Below are 18998 nucleotides of genomic sequence, written 5' to 3'. Positions count from 1 at the left end.
CGCACGTTCCTGCAGTCACAGCAGTCCCCTATGCTAAACTTATGCATCTACATCTCAATGAACCGATTCAGTGTTCTTTACTATTTTGTTGTGTTTTTATTTTGTCACGGGTACTGAAGAGATCATTGTTATCGACATTTATCAACATCCTCATTTCTGTGCATTTTTTAAACTCATTTTATGCTGTTTTCAGTTTTGCTTCTTGGTGGAATACCCCCGAAGTGAGCTTCTTAATTTACATTTAAAGCGTATTTTGTTAGAATTTTTGCAATCTTGAGCCTTTGTAGTGAGGTTAGATAGAAGAGAGTGTGGTGCCTTTGATTTTTAAAGAATTATACAAAAAAGTGACTAAAAGAATTGCAACTTTTTTTTTTTTAATTTTTGCAATTTCCACTTGTTCCTGTAAAAAAAAAACACCTAAAAATATCAGAACACGCATCACCTTTTTTGTTTGTTTGTTTGTTTTTTGTTTCTTGATTTGATTCTTTTATTCCCTTACATTAGACAGATATATTAGATAGCTGTGTGTGTGTGTGTGTGTGTGTGTGTGTGTGTGTGTGTGTGTGTGTGTGTGTGTGTGTGTGTGTGTGTGTGTGTATGTGTGTGTGTGTGTGTGTGTGTGTATTTTATCAGGTGTGTTTGTGATGTTCACTGAACATCCTGACTTTGTCTCCAGTTCACAGAGGAGAAGCTGGGCCAGGCTGAGAAGACTGAGCTGGATCCTCACTTAGAGAACCTGATCACTCGGGCCGACGGGACCAAGAACTGGACTGAGAAGATCTTAAGACAAACAGAGGTGCTCCTGCAGCCCAACCCAAGTAAGAGAAGAGAAACATCTGCTCACGTTACGTGGAGTCTCAGAGGAAACAAATGACTTTAATGGAGTATAACTAAATAATTAAGAAAAATAATTCAAAAAACTACATTGTATAAATAGTTAAATTTGAATTGATTTTAAACTAATGCTTGAGAGTTTGGACAAAACTGTATTTTGAAGGTTTTTTGATTTTTACTCTGCTGGAAAATATATTTTAAAAGATTCAACTTTTGGCTATTAAACCTTGTAATGCCCCAGCCTCTCAGTGATTAAAGTTTTTATTAAATGTAGATGTGAACTCCGTCAGCTGACGTCTTACAGTCAACAAAATGTTTTTTTTCAGTGTCTCAGAGTTCTCTTGATACGAATCAAATACACATTTGAAACCATAATTCTTATTTAGCTTTGATTTAGAAGGACTACAGAGGGAGACACATCTGATAGAAATATTATTTAATAATTTTATCTACAAATATTAAGTCTATCAGTGCTAGAATAGTATCTCTGCCTTTTTTAAACCAGGAAGTGAGACAGGGGTCCTTGGGGTATAGCTAGCACTTTTTTATGCCTGATTAAATCATGTTTTTGTGCAAATCTGATGGAGTCGACAGAAATCTGAGCTAACATTTTAATGAAAAATGTAAATAAAAACATAGATGATTATAATCGCACATTGTTACACCTACGTTATCAGTAGATATTGTTGGTTTTAGATTTTTGAAAGATTTTAACACATTTTTAAATTGCTTGAAGTTGTGAAGTCTTATCTTTGACATGGCTGTTTTCTGACACGCAGCAAGTTTAGAAATTAAAAACTTAAAGCAGACCAAAACACTTCATAAATCACATATTTCATATATAGAAATCCTTAAAGAATACTTTTTCACCCCCAAAAGCCCATGGAATTAATCATTTTTAAAGCTTTCTTTGGTAGGACATGATTTGTCCCACTTCTCAAGCATGGGTATACTTTTCATTTTCTTTATTGTCTTGACTGTACATAATAACCAAAAGGCAAAACGTGACATTTGTTACCTCTGAGACTCCGTAGAGTTTGTTTGAAACAAGCAGGAGGCAAAAGCTGTTGTCATTTCTGAATGTGTTGAGGAAACGTCTGTTTCCTTTGCAGAAGAGTAAATCTACTTGTGATGTTTTGAATGTGTCACATTTAAATTGTGCTTTTTTTTTCTTTTTTTTTTTTAGATCAGCGAGTTTGTTACCAAGCAACTTTTAGTACAACAGCTAGACTGGATAGAATAGTAGATGGACTTTGGTAGAAATGTCTAACTGTTGATCTGTGTATTTTTTAACCCTCCATGCTCCAGTTGACCACACTGGTAAGTCATTTCCCAGAGTGCTATGTGAGCAGAGTCTGTGTGAACTTGAGCCTCCTCAACATGAATGAGCAGAGATGATGAACGGTGTCAGACATGAACACACCTGCAGTACAGCTACACTTTTATATAACAGCATACTGCAGAGTGAACACGCAGTGAATGGACACAAACAGGTGTTGAATTACTAATGAGCCTCCATGCAGGAGGACGCCTGATTGGATAAAACTAATGCTGCCTTCATGGGTAAATTCTCAAATAAAAGCTGCTGCTCTAATGGTGTAATTATACATGATCATGTCTGCCAATGTAATGAAAAAAACATTCTGTCAGTCATTATAATGGCAAAACCTTCTTGAAATAATAACTTAGTACCTCAAACTAGTGAGACTTTGTCAAAAATAACTTTAATGCACTGAAAAAAGAGAACTGTTGGACCAGCTTTAAAAAAATACTACAGCTGGTAACACAAATGAATCAAGTTAAAAGTCTCCAATTTTCCAACTCAATCATTTGTTTCACCAAAACGTAAAAAAAGTAACACTGCTGCCTCTTAATAACCTAAAAGTATGATTTCATGAGGTTTTTTTTTTTATAAACTAAACTTAGTGTGTTGTTTCAGTTTGTTATATATAAGTAATGTAATTGCTGATGTTAGCATGACTTAGCCTTAGCCTGACTTAAAGGGACAGTTCACCCAAAAATGAAAATTCAGTCATTATCTATTCACCCTCATGCTGGTTGAAGGTCAGGTTTAGTTTTTTAGTCCACAAAACACTGCTGGAGTTTCACAGGAAAACAGTGTTGCAGAATCTCCCAAACAATGGAAGTGAATGGTGACCAGTTTTCAAATGTAGAAAATGACTGTAAAAAAACAAAAACATAAAATGCCTCCATACTGCAAATCTCCTAAAGTTCCAACAATGGAACAACAGTGGAACTTTTTGTTAACCTTTTAGCTAAAGTTAGCTAGCAAACAATGTATTAAATGCACTAGATCATATGTGTCAAACTCAAGGCCCGCGGGCCAGATGTGGCCCGCAATTCAATTATATACAGCCCGCAAGATAATTTCATGTGTCTATTATGAATGGCCCGTCGGTAAATAGCACTCCCATCACTCATACTACAAGTCCAAAACAAAAGTAATGTAATAGAAAAAAATGCAAAACACGCAATATTTCTTATCTGATTACTCGATTAATCGGCAGAATAATTGATAGATTATGCTTTTATTTTACTGGTTTGGCCCACTTGAGATCAAATTGGGCTGTATGTGGCCCCTGAACTGAAATGAGTTTGACCCCCTTGCACTAGATAGATAGCTGATTGTGAGGGCTGCAGGCTCTCTGCAGGCACCGCCACACACCTCTAGTGGGTAATAGGTGCTGATTTAGAAGGATTATGTTTGTATGAGTCTGTGCATTGTTTTTTAGGAAAATGTTGCAGATTATGCCTTTAAGAAGGCAAACAAGTGAGTCATATCATCAGTGTGTCAGCATCAATAGAGTGAAAACTCAACGTGTTCGTGAGATTTCATGTCAGGCTTACAGAAATACAAGGAAGGAGCTTATTATCTTATTATCATTATTATTATTTTGATATTTAATTTACATATTTATGTGAAGACTGGAAATATGTCTAAATATTCTTGTAAAAAACATAAATGTGAAATAACTGGAAGTAGCTAGTAGCTAGTTTTGTTGTTGCCAAAAAAGTCTGAGAAAAGAAAATTGTGGCAAAATTGGAGAAACTGTCAGGATTGGTCAGCAAGAGCTTCACATTAGCTTCATTTTTAAAAAAAAATTATAGTCACATCATATAAAAGTTTTTACAGCTGCCATTTTCACAGTGGATTATTTGATTCGGGCTCCTGAGTGGTCTCATCACGTGTTATCCAGGTGCTCGGATAGAAGAGTTCATCTATGACAAGCTGGATAAGAAGCTCCCCTCCAGGACGACCAACGCAGAGCTGCTGGGACAGTACATGCTGGATGCTGCCAACGAGTTTGGACCTGGGACGCCATACGGTGAGCGGAGCTCTGACTGAAACTGATCCTGGTGCAGCTGATGGCATGTTGACTGTTTTCTTGTTCTCATGAAGTAATAGAGGGCTGCAGGGGATGCTCTCCTCAAGCTGCTTCCTTTCTATCAGAAACAGTGCTGCAACTAAAGATTATTTTCATTCACTGTTAATCTGTTGGTTATTGTGTCAATTAATCAATTAATTGACAAAATTAATGACAACTGAGGATCAATCAACAAGATTGAAACCCAACATTCATTTATTTTATCTTTGTCAGTTTTTATTTCATGTAACTAATGTATTATATATTTTTTAACTTAAAATGGCTGCTTTAATGAGATGATTGATCAAAATGATCAAGTTGCTCCATAATTTGGCCAAAATAAGTTTTTAATGAAGAAGAATTTAGAGCCTCTCTGCTGAGTCATTATGAGAAGGCTAACTAGGCTAACTAACTTTTTAGCTAGCTAAAAAATAATGTTTAAAAAACTTTTTATTGCTAATGTTAGCAAACAAACAAAGGAACATTTTGTCAACTTTCTACATTAGCTAGCAAGTAATGTAACTTTATGTTGACTTTTTAGCTAATGTTAGAAAGCACACAGTCTAACTTTTTAAGTAATGTTACAAAGCAAAAACATTTTTTAAGGATTACAGAGCAACTAAAAGTTCCATGTTTGGACCTATTTTTCAAGTCTTTCATGTACAAAATCATTTTCATTATTAGTTAACCTGTCAATCACTTTCATGATTAATTGATTAATTTTTTGGCTTATGAAATGGCAAAAAATGTCAGTGTTTCCCAAAGTTTAAGATGGAAAAAATTATGATAAGTAGATTATCAAAATAGTTGACGATTAATTTAATAACTGATCAATAGTTAATTAGTCATTTATCTGTTGCAGTTCTAGTGATAATTCTATGGTTGATAGATCAATCCAGAAGTTAAAGATCATGGTTTGGGTTAAAATAGACCCTCCAGTAGGTCCAGTAGGGCAGGACCGGCTTGGGAAATAAATTAACACTGTCAGTCCTGTCAGTTACAAAAGCTAACAAACAGCATAAACAAATAAAAGATGCTAACAAACAGCATAAACAAATAAAAGATGCTAACTCCATTTGTCACTCTGATACACCTGTGTGTTGCAGATTTCAGTGTTTAACAGGCTCTTCATGTGAGTCTGACTCTGAATCAACACAAGCACGAGTAGCAGTGGTGGGCGGATCACGAGGCCTGATCCAGATTTTCTTAGTGAGAGAGAAACCTATTATGTGTAAAACCATGTTAAACCAAATATTTATCGTAGAAGATTATTAGGGTTGTAAGATTTGCATGATTTCAAAACTCCCATTTGATACTAGAGAGGCAGAGGAAGCTGAGTGTTTTTTACCAATATGGACAGAAAATGTATCAGCAGACAGAGCAGCAACTGTGCTCAGTTGTACACTCCCACACACACACTGCTGTGTGCTACCAAGTATTCTGTTTTCAATGACAGTCTTGTTTTGTTTAAAGGGTCAGTTCACCACAAAAGCAAAAGTACATATTTTCCCTCTTACCTGTAGTGCTATTTGTCCATCTAGATAGTTTTGGTGACAGATACTGAGTTTTTGGAGATATCAGCTGCAGAGACATCTGCCTTCTCTGCAATATGATGGAACTGCACTGTCAGTCAGTGGTGCAAACATTACAGCTCAGCCAAGGAGGACGCCATTTCATGAATGTCTCTCACTTTAGAGACTCATGATATTTAATTTACTCACTCTCTCTCTCTCGTGATAGAGTTGGCAGCAGTGAGCGGCGGTCATCGAACGTGCTCATATTTTTGGTGAACGGTGAACTGAATGGATCAGTTTGCAATTAATGAATGTGAGCAGCGTTCACTCCTGAGTGTGATAATGGCGCTCACATCATCAGCTGATAAAAAACAGAAGTGTGATCGCAGCAGAGGCAGAGGAAGCTTGCAAATGTGGACAGAAATGTGGAGGTGATATAAAAACTTTGGTTGATCATGTAGCATAAAGTGTCTGAACTACACTGCAGACTGGAGTTTCTGTTACAGAGAGAAGAGGACAAATGGATCTGCATCATATTTTCTCCCTCTCCAGTTACCAGTTGAAAATTTCAACAATCAGACTTGACATAGTGTGTAATATAAGTGTGCGTGTGTTGTGCTGACTGTAGGCAGCACCCTGATCACAGTGGGAGAGTACCAGAAGAGACTGGGAGGAGCTGAGCGCGAGCTCCTCCACACCTCCGCCACCACCTTCCTCACTCCTCTACGCAACTTCCTGGAAGGAGACTGGAGGACCATATCAGTAAGTCTGACCTACTCATTCACTCACTTTTATGAGCCCTTTGTTCCTGAAGACATCGTGTTCATATGAACACCCACCTGAGGAGAAGTATGTTGCCATGGATACACATTGACGCTTGTGTGCTAAAAAGTCAAGTCACTTTTATTTAGATGGCGTCAAACCATCACATAAGTTATCCCAGGTTACCGTTAATATAAAGCAGGTTAAGACTGTACTCTTTCTAATATTTTTACAGAACATTTCCCTCACTCTAAATGTGAATAAATTAGTAGTACACCAGAAAATTGAGGAAATCAGTCACAATTTTTTTTATTTAAAAACTGAAAATTTTGAAGTTATTAGAGCTTAAATGTAGGCAGTGTTACATGCACTCTTTGATTACATTAAATTAAAGTAACTGATTAAGCCAACTCTAATATTTCATGTAAATGCAGCTCAGAATTTGCATTTATTCCTCTCATTACAACAACACATTTTAACTTATTTAATTTTCAAGCACCCAAATAATGACAGATCAGGTTCACAGCTCACTGAATTACGATTCTGGGGGGTTTCTAAAAGATTCAAATGCAAATTATCTCAAGAGATTATAGGTAGGCAAAACTTTTTTTTTTTTTTCAAAAAAATAAGGGTTTGAGTTTGAGTCAAAATTCACAAATTGCCTTAAAATTATGTTTTTTTTCAACTTTTTTCTTACAGTGCAGAACAGAATCGTTTATCTATAAAAACTCATTATTTCATGTTCAGTAAAGTTCCTACTGATTAAAAATATGAGTTTAATGAGCACAAAAGACAGGAAATTCTACTGAAACTCAACATTTTCAAGTTAGTAGAATTATGAAACGAGTTTCAAGTTTTCACCTCTCATTACAACTAAGTAATGTGAGCATTCAGTTTTACAGTGATTCATGAGCAACAGGGACGTGCACAGACATTCAGGGGGCCGACTAGGGGTGGGAATCTTTGGGCACCTGCCGATTCGATTACGATTACGATTCAGGGGCTACGATTCGATTATAAAACGATTATTGATGCATCTTTATGTATATTGATGCACTTTTTCACAAACACATTTCTTTTTGTCTCACTGAATAAGCATTCGTCACTTGCAATTTTTAAAAACAGCGCATTTGTAATAAGAATTCATTTCGATTATATTTTATTAAACTATTGGAAATATGTGCAAACTGGAAAGTACCAACAGTAGCCACTAGTAGCCGCAGCAACAGCAGCCTGCCGTCTCCCCGAGTCCTCCGTCGGGTGGAATCGAGTTACGGCTTCTCATGTTTGTTGTGTTGCCAAAGTATTTTATTTTAGCTCGACACAGCTTACATATAACGTGGCTCTTGTCCAGTTCGCTTCCGCCGTCGACGTTGTAGAAGCCGAAGTGTTTCCACACGGCTGCTTTTAAATTAGAAGGAGCTGTTCGGACCTCATGGCGAGGTGGCTGCCGGTCGGCCATGTTTGTTTTCCGCTGTGCGCGTGTCGCTCCAGGTGCGCGTCCCAAAGTGTCCCGGCGATGACGCGTACCGCGCTTCTTAGTTCCACATTATTTAGAAGCTTCTGTATCACTTTAATTAACAGATTTAAATAATCGAAATTTGGACGTTTGTGAATCGATTCAGATTCGTCCACGTCCGGCGATGCATCTAAGAATCGGAAATTTCCCCCACCCCTAGGGCCGACGGTGCTAACCACTGCACCACCATGCCACCCTTTCTCTCATAATTTATTAATCTATTAATTATGTTTATTTCAATGTCCACACTAATGCAGATGTTAAAAACTGGCAGGGTGGTGTGTAAAATGTTGTAGCTGTGGCAGAAGTTGAAGACCGAGGGGCAGGAGTTTGTGATCTCTTGCAAAATTAGAACTCAAATGCAGTTGTCAGGTATAACAGCACGCTTTTAATTATTTTTAATGTTGATATGTTCTTAACTATTTTAACTTTTTATCTGGGTTCTTGACCATTTTTAGTGTTTATATCTGGGTTCATAATAGACAACTGATGCTATATGGGCCAAATTTTAAACCTAAAATTTAACACAAAAACACAAACACACACTGGGGTGTATCTGTGCACATGTGTGATGAGCAAGCTTTAAAACTTCCTTTTCCAGAGCTGGTCGCCTCACTGTCTTACCTAAATAAATTGAATATAGTGTTGTGAGGTTTGTTCCCTGCAGCAGATCCTTGGTGTCTGATTGGTTCCCTCCTGTCCTCTGCAGAAAGAGAGGCGGCTGCTGGAGAATCGACGGCTGGATCTGGACATCTGCAAAGCACGGCTGAAAAAAGCCAAGCAGGCAGAAGCCAAAGCAGCGGTGAGATGAAATTTCACATCGTCACTGTCGTTTTTGTTGCTGCTGTTTGTTTTCCTCCTTCGTCTTCTTCTTCTTCTGCTGTCATCTGTAATAGTAGTTGAATCACATCAGCCATGAGACCCACAGCAGCTAAACTGTCAAATGTTTTTGTCTGAATAGTCAGGTGGTGGCGCTGTAACACCTGCTTTTACTGTGTAAACCATTAGTCCTTCCAACCTTATAAACCAGCTACATGATGGTGGCTGTTTATCTTTCACTTTCACTAAATTGCTGTTTTTCTGCCCCCTGGTGGCCAAAAATGGATGAAACAGCTTTAAAAATTTCAAAATGACTGCAGCGAGAGACAATTTGGCCTCACAGCTCATATGGTCCATGATAAGTACAATACAAATCCAAAAAAGTTGAGAAATTGTATAAAACTTATATAAAAGCAAAATGCAATGATTTACAGAACGTTTTCAATCTATATCCAATTGAATACAGTGACAGACAAACTGATTAACTCTGTTTTTTTTTTTTAAATATACACCCATTCTGAATTTGATGCCTGTCGTACATTTCAAAAAAGTTGTGACAGGATCCTGTTTACCACTGTGTTACACCAGCTTTTCTTTTAACAACACTCAGTCAGTGTTTGGGAGCTGAGGACAACAATAGTTGCAGTCTTGAAAGTGAAATTCTTTCTCATTCTTGCTTGCTCTTTTGTTGCTCCTGTCCCAACTTTTTTTGGAACTTGTTGCAGGCATCAAATTCAGAATGAGTGTAAATTTACAAAAAAGAATCGATAAATATCTTGTCTTTGTACTGTATTCAGTTGAATTTAAGTCGAAAAGGATTTGCAAATCATTGCATTCTGTTTTTATGTCTGTTTTCCATCCAGACTTTGGGGTTGTTATCACTGCAGTTGTTGTGTTGCATCTTGTGCCGGCTGTTCTCCACCTATACTTTATAAAACTGAAAAAGCTAAAACAAAGCCAGCATGGTCTGTCACATGTTGGGTGGAGAAGCAAAAAGCACACAGCTTTGACTGAGCAACTAACACGTTCATGTCAGATCAGAAGGTCTTTCTTCTTAGGTTTCTCAGTCATTTTCTTCCTCTTGTGTTGTTTCTTCAGGTGGCATGGCTGCACTGAGCGAACTCCCCTCTTAACATTTACTAAAAGCTTTTCAGATGCTCTGCTGGCTGCCGTATCATCAGTAACTCTGCCTGCAGTGCCTGTTGCATGTCTCCAGTCTGAGATGAGCTTCTTAACGCCCTGCACTGACTGCAAGATGCAATGCAGGGTTGGTTCAGAAACAGCAGGGGGCGACCTTCTCACAACTCCTGCACACTGTCCTTTGCTGGCAATATTTCATTGAAGATACAGTGTTTCAGTCCTTAGAACTGTGTTTTGTACCTCACTTCCCTCAACCACAGTATGTTTTGGGTGAAAACAAGTGCTGTTTAAGTGTCAGAAGACCAGTCTTGTTTATATGCATGTTAATGTTGGCGATTTAATCAGTTTATCATAACATCACAGTGGACAGATGACTAAAATAGCTAAATAGTGTCATTAAAAAGTGACAGATGTCAGAAATACATCACCTGGGGCCAGTATTTCAAAACTTTTGATCCGGATCAGAGTGATCCAGGTAGGATTAAAGCTCAAACTTGGGTATTTCAAAACCAGAATATGTGATCCTGACTCTACAAAAACAGGATACAGATTTGGTAATCTAATCCTACCCAGAATTCAGATCAAATGTTGTTGTTTTGGGTATTTCAAAACTACACAGTGCAGATTAGGAGAGTTTTGATGCTAAAAATCTGAATTATCCTGATCCCAGACACATGTAGGTCTCATGGGATTAATTTATTAATTGCTTACATATTTAATTAACAATATCCATTCTAAGTCAAACAATTAACATATAAACCAATATTTTCAATAACAACACAATAAACAAAAAAAACTTCAAGCTGTTGTGTAAAAATGCACAGGTGCGAAAACAAGAATTTCACATTTCTTCCTCCGTGCAATGTGCAAAATAATTCTCACCTGCATCCTGCTTGATAATATCACTAAATGATGCAAGGTTCCTCACTGCAGTGGAAGACTCTGACCTACAACTTCGAGCCTGAGATCTGTGCTCAAACCCGACGGGAACCGATGGAACCCGACGGGTTCAGGTCAGGTCGGGCCTTATTTCACAGATATTTCACGGGGTCACGTTGGGTTCAGGCTGTACTATATTTACTTATGAATTTAATTATTTTCATTTTTCTCCCCCAGCTTAGTCGTTAACACTTCCAATTCACGTCATGTACTGTCCCTGTCCCTGAAAGCTCCTAATGTTTGGTGCATAGAGGGAATCTTGTTAAGAAAAATGTCAGGCTGAAATATACTAATGAGGATCAGGTTCAGGTTGGTTTTGGACAGAATTTTGTCAGCATCGGGCCTCAACAGACTTAACTTTTCTGGCACAATTAAAACACTACTACAACTGGTGGCACCAGATTGACCAGCTGGACAGACAATGAAAGATACTGTAGTGAAGCATTATTTCACTGAGCTCTTTTGATCAATAAAAACAGTAATATGCTGACAAAACAGTTATGTTACAGATTTTGTTTTGTTGTTTTATCCAGACAGACATTTTATTAGTAATAATAATAACACACCTCCCAACATTTTCTCATTTGTGTTAATGAAATGTTACTTTGACTGACAGATGGAGGCTGATCCAACGACTGCAAATCCAGATTCTGCGATCCTGATCACATGGTATCTTGATCGTATCTGAACATTCTCTAAAAAACCAGGACAAGTTCTACAAGATCAGTTTGATCTCTGATAGCAAAGATTTTGTCTTGAAATACTGACCCCTGGAGATTTAATAAGGTCCTTATATGTTGGGATCCCACCACTAGGTGGAGTCATTGTTCCATTTTGTTGGAGGCAGATGCTCATCAACCCCTATTTCTTAAATTTTTTCTGTGTAATGACACTGATAGTTGATCAGCAAAGACGTAGCATGATTGTTCACCTGACTAGCTGGAGAATTTGAGCTCCTAATAGCGCAAAAGTGATGCAGTTTTTTATTTTGTGTTTAAACTGGCAAAAACTTCTGAATTTGTATTGAGCGTCAGTCAAATTAGAGCAGTTGCTTTCACTCAAAAAGGGGCAGAATCAGGTGCAAAGTAGCAGCGTACCTCATGTCACCAACAACAACTATCCAGTAACTACTGTCTGCTCTGAACTGGGTCTAAATGATCTGCACTTGTGCTGCTTCTCACTTCTTTTCTTTCTGCTGCTGCTGTTGCTAACCTTTTTTTAAATTTGTTTTTCTGCTTAATGATTGTAACTGCATGACTGTGCCAACATGTGTTTCCTCCTCCCTGCTCTTTGTTTGTAGGCTGCACCTGATTTTCAGGAGACAAGGCCTCGAAATTATGTTCTTTCTGCCAGTGCATCAGCGGTAAGAGTCCCATGGCACACATGCAGGGTCTGTGTGACTGAGCAGGAGCTAAGCTAACATGCTAATTAGCATACAGCACTAGAGCACTTAGTGGGCTGGCTTTACGTGCCACTCAACCTTTGCATGGACACCAGTAGACCCACAATTTGTTAAATCCAGACTATGTAGTCTGCAGTCTGCTAAAGCCCTGAGAGGCAAGTGAGATCTGGTGATCTGTTTTTTTGTTTGTTTGTTTGTTTGTTTGTGTTTTTTCATCTGTGAGATGAGCTGAAAAAAAGTTTTGGCAGGTGAAACTTGTAATACTCATTTTGGCCACGAGAAGCTGAAGTGCATCGTGTTCTAAATAGGATTAACCAGCAACCATTTACACTGTCTTTTCCACACTGAGAAATGAGGCTGCTAACTAGAACCATAAAGGGTTCTTTGGCTTGTCCCCATCAGAGAACTGTTATATAAAGGTTCCACTTGCAACCCTTTCAGAGACTTCTACCTAGAACCCAACATGAAGGGTTATACCCAGAAACTTATATACAAGGTTTCACCCATAACTCTCTAAGAGAGGTTCTACAGAGAACCCTTCAGTGGTGTAATGTTTCCACCCTTCCAGAACCCTCTCTGGAAGTTCTATCCAGAATGTTATCACTATCTAAGGGTGCTAACAAGAACTGACTCAGGGTTCTACGAAGAACTTTTTTATATTCTGAAGGTTTTATCTAGAAAACACTCAGGAGGTTCTACAGAGAACCTTTTTATATTTCAATGGTTTTATCTAGAACATACTCAGGGGATTTTTCTGAAAAAGTTCTTATATTCCAAGGCTTTAATCAAGAAACCACCCAGTGGGTTTTATCACAAACCTTTTAGTGATTCTAGGGTTTATCTCGAGCACACTTAAGTGGTTCTGCTGATGACCTTTTGATTTTCCAAGGATTTGTTCCAGAACCCAGCCAAAGCATTCAATGGAGAACCTTTTTATACTCCCAGGGTTTTATCTAGAACACGCTGACAGGATTCTACAGAGAACCTTTTTGTTTTCCAAAAGTTTTATCTAGCACCTATGCAGGGGGTTCAACTGAGAACCCTTTAAATTATGGTATTAAAACCCTTGATGAACCATTGATGAAAGAGTTCTTCAAGAATTCCTTTTCTGTTTCTTCAAAAAATGGTTTGTTCTTAATGGAACCCTTAGTCTTACAAATAACCCTTCACCAACCCTTCCTTCAGCAGCAGATGGTTCTGGTTAAAACCTCAGCCCTTCAGGAAGATCCCTTTTGGAACCCTTATTTCTAAGAATGTAAATCTCCCCCAAAAGGTAAAAGAGGTCCAACATAAAGAAAAGAGTTGAGTAGTTTCACAAAAACATTAGATTTGATAATAAACAATAAATGTGACAATAAACCAACAACAAAGACCAGGAATCAGTTCACTACACACCAGTGTCTCTGCGATGCTGCTTCCTGTGCTGGTGTGTGTGACGTTCAGTAACACTGTAAGATGCACATGTTCTAAATAACAAATGAATTGAAGGTTTTACAGTGAATATTACCTGAACAAGTTCGGCCGGACTATGATCACAGCTCTGTTGCATGACGTTCACAACATAAATATGACACTTCTGACATGAGCATGTTTGAGCATGTTTCATTTTTGTTGTTGCTGTTTGAATCCCCTAAAGCATGGAGTCATAAGAGTTCCATGTGCTATTTTATTTGGCAGACAAACATTAAGAAATACTGCGTACATGTACAAAAGCTCCACACCTGTATGAGCTGAAATGATGGCATGTCTCTGAAAAGACTAAAAAGACTTTTCTACTTGCACTGGTCATTAGAGAGGTAGACATTTCAACTTTATTCTCAACATTTAGACTTTATTTTCCCGACATTTCGACTTAATTCTTTCAAAATTTCGACTGTTCTCTCGACATGTCGACTTTATTCTCTTGAAGTTTCTTTTTTATTCTTGATATTTGGATTTTACTCTCAAGATTTTATCTTTATTCTTTGACTTCATTCTTTATTCTTTTATTATTTAAAATATTGAACAACCAGCAACATTTGTTCAGAAGCAACACAGGAAAAGGTAGAACATGGCTTTTTTTTCTCTCTGTGGTTTAAAAGTGTTCCAGCTGAACTGTGACTTGCTGTGGTGTAAAACTCAGCTGTGTACAAGCTGTCAGAATGAAAGCTGATCCCATCATGTGAGGCTGAGTAATGCTGATACCTGTCGTTTCAGCTGAGGACAGATGTCAGAAGAACCACTGGAGTGTGTACAGTGTGTGTTTTATCAGTCATAGTCTGGTTGTAATTGACTGGGTGTAAAAATCCTTGCCAGGAAAACTCAGATGGTCACCAGGCCCCTGGATTTGGCCTACAGGCGACAAGCTGACTAAACAAGTCAATTGATTCACACTGTTCTTCCCAGGAAAATCTGTGTAATTTCTTCCTGTGGTGCCTGTGATTTGTGCCTAAAGCTGACATGTGTGACGCCGCTGCGGTCAGACCCATGAATGAGGACAGCAAGTATGCAAATGTCAACAAAAAAAACAGGCAGTTCACTGAAAAAAGACCTAAAATACTGTATTTCATTTTCCAAATGACTTGTTACTGTCTGCAAGGTTGCTAATATCCAACACCATTATCAGCCAAGACATGTTAACTGCAGTGCTTTTCAGCATTTCAGCAACTGGCCGCTGGCAAAGCAGGTTCAGTATCCCTGCTCTATTATTAGTATTATTATGAGCATTACAGCCAGCAATCAGGAAAACATATGAGAGTAGGAGGAGTTTTTATTATTTTGGATGAAGTTGAAACAGTATTTCAATTTAATTCTCAACATTTCAACTTTATTCTCAACATTTAGACCTTATTCTTGATATTTGGACTTTATTCTCGATTTACAGATTTTGTTTAATGTTTTTCCAACTATTGTCTCAGCATTTCAACTTTATTCTCAACCTTTCAACTTAATGCTCTTAACATTTCAACTTTATTCTCTTTCGATTCTGACTTTGTTCTCGGCTTGTCAACTTTATTCCTGATATTTGGATTTAACTCTCAACATTTTATCTTGATTCTTTCGAAGTTTTGACTTTATTCTTGACATTTCGACTTAATTCCCAATAATTCAGCTTTATTTTCTCAACATCTTGACTTTCACTCAACATTTCAAATGCTTGACATTTCGACTGTATTCTTGATATTTTGACTATTCTTGACAATTTATTCTTTAGACATTTCATCTTAAATCTCTCACTGTTTCAACCTTCTTGATATTTCAACTTTATTCGTGACGTTTCAACTTTATTCTCTCGCCATTTCGACTTTGTTCACGACTATTCAACTTTATTTTTCATTTGGATTTGACTCTCAGCATTTTATCTTTATTCTTTTGAAGTTTGACTTAATCCTTGACATTTCAAATTTATTCTCAACATTTTGACTTTACTCTCTTCACCCTCTCATTTTTTTCCTTTTGCTGGGCTCTAATGCGCTTCAGTAGTAAATATAAGTGACGATTATTACATCATCAAAAATGATCTGAACTACATGTGGCATCAACTTAGTCCTCAGACGATGATTTCTACAGGACACTGCAACCACAGGTGCAATTTAAAGAGAACAGAGTAGTGGGTTTGAAGAGATCATGTGATTTTTTTTTTCCACCACACACACCAGAGCCAAGCTATAGTAAAGACAGACTGACTGGACCAGACCAGACCAGACTAAATATCACATCAGTTCTCCAGTCATACAGCTTTGTAGAGCGAAACCATCTGAGGCTTGTTGACTTTCAGTTTGTGTTTCTTTGTGTTGGGCCTTTAACTGAACCAGCTGCAGAGCGGCTGGGAGAGCTGGGATGTGGCGGAGGATCCCAGTGTATCAGAGCAGATGAAGGTTGTACATGTTAACGTTTGTCAGCAACACTAAAATAGGATTAGAACCTTTGGGTTGTTTAGTTACGGTGGTAGAAATCTAAACACTGTTTTAGTCCGTCTCCAGTGATGTAGTGTGTGTTTTGTGGTAGAGACTTTCTATACACCCCTCATCCCTCACACTATCTGACTAGGCCTCATGCTCACTTTGTTGTTTTCTTCTTTATAGTTAGGAGTAAATGGAGGTAATTTAGGAACAAATTCAATATTAAAGGGATAGTTGGGATTATTTGAAGTGAGGTTGAATGAGGTACTTATTTTCACTGCTTTATCCTGCTGTCAGAAAGCCTTTTCCCAACTGGAAACCACCGTTATATAAGTCAAATATTGCTCTCTCCAAAGCAACCAGACTCCTTTGACAAAATCAGTAATTTTCCCACACAGAACATGAGAGTTGCTGGTCTACTGCTGCCGTGATTGGTTATTCTGTGATTTTGATGTTTTAAAAAGTTAGTTCAGATTCACCCAAGTCACACAATGACACAAATCAACCAGTGGAAGAAGTGGTAAGACAGCAAATTTTTGCGGTCTGTGAGGTAAAATTCCTGTTTTTGACAGTGGAGTTTGGTTGGTTTGGAGGGAGTGATGTTTGGCTCATGTACAGTAATGGTTTAACAGCAAGCTAAAGTGGTGAAAATATTCTAAATATAGTGTACACTTAAACTAATAATGATCAACTGCAGGTAATACACTGACTACAGATAAGTACCTCAAATAACTCAATTTCAAATACTCTGAAGTATCCCTTTAATGTGGCCAGAATATAGCAGGTAAATGGTAAGTTTCAAGTGATGCATGAAAGCAAATGGATGTTGAGGACAGACAGCATCATTAGCTATTTTTAACTCTTTATTATCCAGAATTGAAAAGGCTTGTTCACATAAAGTTCATTAGTCAGTTTCTAACTTTTTAGCATGTTGTCCATCTTTGTAAATCATAAAGTTTATTTTATTTTCTAATATTCTTGTAAAGCCTACACAGTGGGGAAGATGTTTTCTCATAATACCACATGTTAAACACAGGGGGGCGCAATACAACAACTATTCAGAGGCTTCAGCATCTGCAGAATGTAGAGTAAAGGTCAGGTTCAGTTCAGGCTGACAGCCAAAAACAGCAGCTGTCAGATACAAACACTGTCACTGAAGTATTCACAGACCCACAGAGTCAAACCTCTCCTTGTTTTAGCATCACACACGTTCTGTGAGTAAAATGCTTTATGTAATTTTCTCAATAATACGTATGATGTCAGCAAAATGACCATTTACCGCATTTACTGTCCAAGGCTAAAATATTGACCGCTGCAAACATTCAATGCATCACTCATCTCAGGTGTAACACACACGTCACTTCAATTTAAAATGAAGAGGACAGAGTTCTTGAGAACTGGGACAAAACCGTATTTGAGGAGGTTTTGATTTTTACTCTGTGAAATATATTTTAAAAGATAAAAATTCTTGGCTATTAAAACGTTTTAACAGGCCAGCCTTCTAGTGATCAAATGTTTTATTAATTATAGACATCAACTCTGTCAGATGGAAAATCTGACAGTTGACAAAATGTTCCATTTTTTTTCATTTCACAGCAGAGATTTTATTTTTTAAAGTGTCTCAGAGTTCTCTTAATGTTAATCAAAATACACATTTTTAAACCATAATTCTTATTTATCTTTGATTTAGAAGGACTACAGAGTCAACATGTTATGGTTAAGATACATCTGATAAAAATATTATTTAATGAATTTGTCTAAAAATTGAAAGTTAACCAGTGTTTGAACAGTATTCCTGCCTTTTTTAAACCAGGAAGTGAGACAGGGGTCCTTAGGGTATAGCTAACACTGATTAAATTGTGTTTTTGTAAAAATCTGACAGAAAGAGTTGACGGAAATCTGGGACACAAATTTAAAGTGTCAACATTCTTATAAGAAAATCTATTTTAAAACAGAGATGATTACAATAGTTTTAGATCGAAGGCTTTTAACACATTTTTAATTATTTAAAGTTGTGAATTCTCGACTGGGACAAGGCTATTTTCTGACACAGAGCAAGTTTAAAAAATGAAGCAAACGGAAACATTTCATTAATTACATATATTTCATATTTATAAATCCTTAAAAAATGAATTGTCATTAGATAATTGGAATTAGAGTGTTGGTGTTAACAATTATTACTTTTTTTTCTTTGGTTGGATATGATTTATTCTGATTCTCAAGAAGGTGTTACATACAAAAATGAACCAAAATGATCAACACCTGAACCTGCCATGTTATCATCATCCCCACAGTCTGAATCATGAAACAGATTTGGCTGTAAATCACCTTGGTACTGTATTCCCCTGCCATCAAACAGGCCTTAGTCGGTCTCAGAGGCTGTTTTCGGTCCTGCTCCGGCCATGTTCACGGTCAGGACAGGATGTAGTCCTGACACGCTCCGCTCTCACCTGCGAGCAAAGAACGTCACACCAAACTCCATTCACAAATCTATGAATTTTAAGTTTTGTTTCCTCTCAGCACATGTTCTTCTGACACAGTCCTGGTCAGAGCCACTGTAAATCACCTCAGTACAGTGTTCCCTGTCGTCAAACTGGTCTCAATCGATCTCGGAAGCTGTGTATGGTCCCGGCCTGACCATGTTCACTTGTACCGTGCTGAATCTATTAGCTAACGGCAGCTACAGTTAGCAGTTACTCTGGTGATGCACTGCCCCATATTTGTGTGGAGTATAAATTCGACAGGTGGCCAGTTTTTCTATAACATACCTTAACATAGCTTAATTCTTTTATAAGGTAAAAA

General features: G+C 37.6%; 1 protein-coding gene across 5 annotated transcripts in view; it reads left to right on the top strand.

Annotated features, from left to right (window-relative positions):
* sh3glb2b (SH3-domain GRB2-like endophilin B2b) overlaps positions 1-18998 on the top strand; it is a 42054-nt gene that overhangs the window by 7385 nt on the left and 15671 nt on the right. For 2 of the 5 annotated variants that reach the window (XM_084745702.1, XM_084745701.1), the window contains exons 2-6: positions 677-818; positions 4053-4181; positions 6363-6496; positions 8725-8817; positions 12214-12276. In XM_084745702.1, coding sequence (XP_084601828.1) covers positions 677-818; positions 4053-4181; positions 6363-6496; positions 8725-8817; positions 12214-12276 — 561 coding nt within the window. Of the gene's footprint in view, positions 1-676; positions 819-4052; positions 4182-6362; positions 6497-8724; positions 8818-12213; positions 12277-16109; positions 16173-18998 lie in introns of all 5 variants that reach the window. The other 3 variants (XM_084745704.1, XM_084745703.1, XM_084745700.1) reach the window with 2 other exon arrangements.

The sequence above is a fragment of the Lutjanus erythropterus genome, chromosome 20, assembly GCF_056507025.1.
Source record: "Lutjanus erythropterus isolate fLutEry1 chromosome 20, fLutEry1.hap2, whole genome shotgun sequence".
Lineage (NCBI taxonomy): Eukaryota > Metazoa > Chordata > Actinopteri > Lutjaniformes > Lutjanidae > Lutjanus > Lutjanus erythropterus.
Note: the sequence above shows the minus strand (reverse complement) of the source record. Positions and strands in the feature narration are given on the sequence as shown.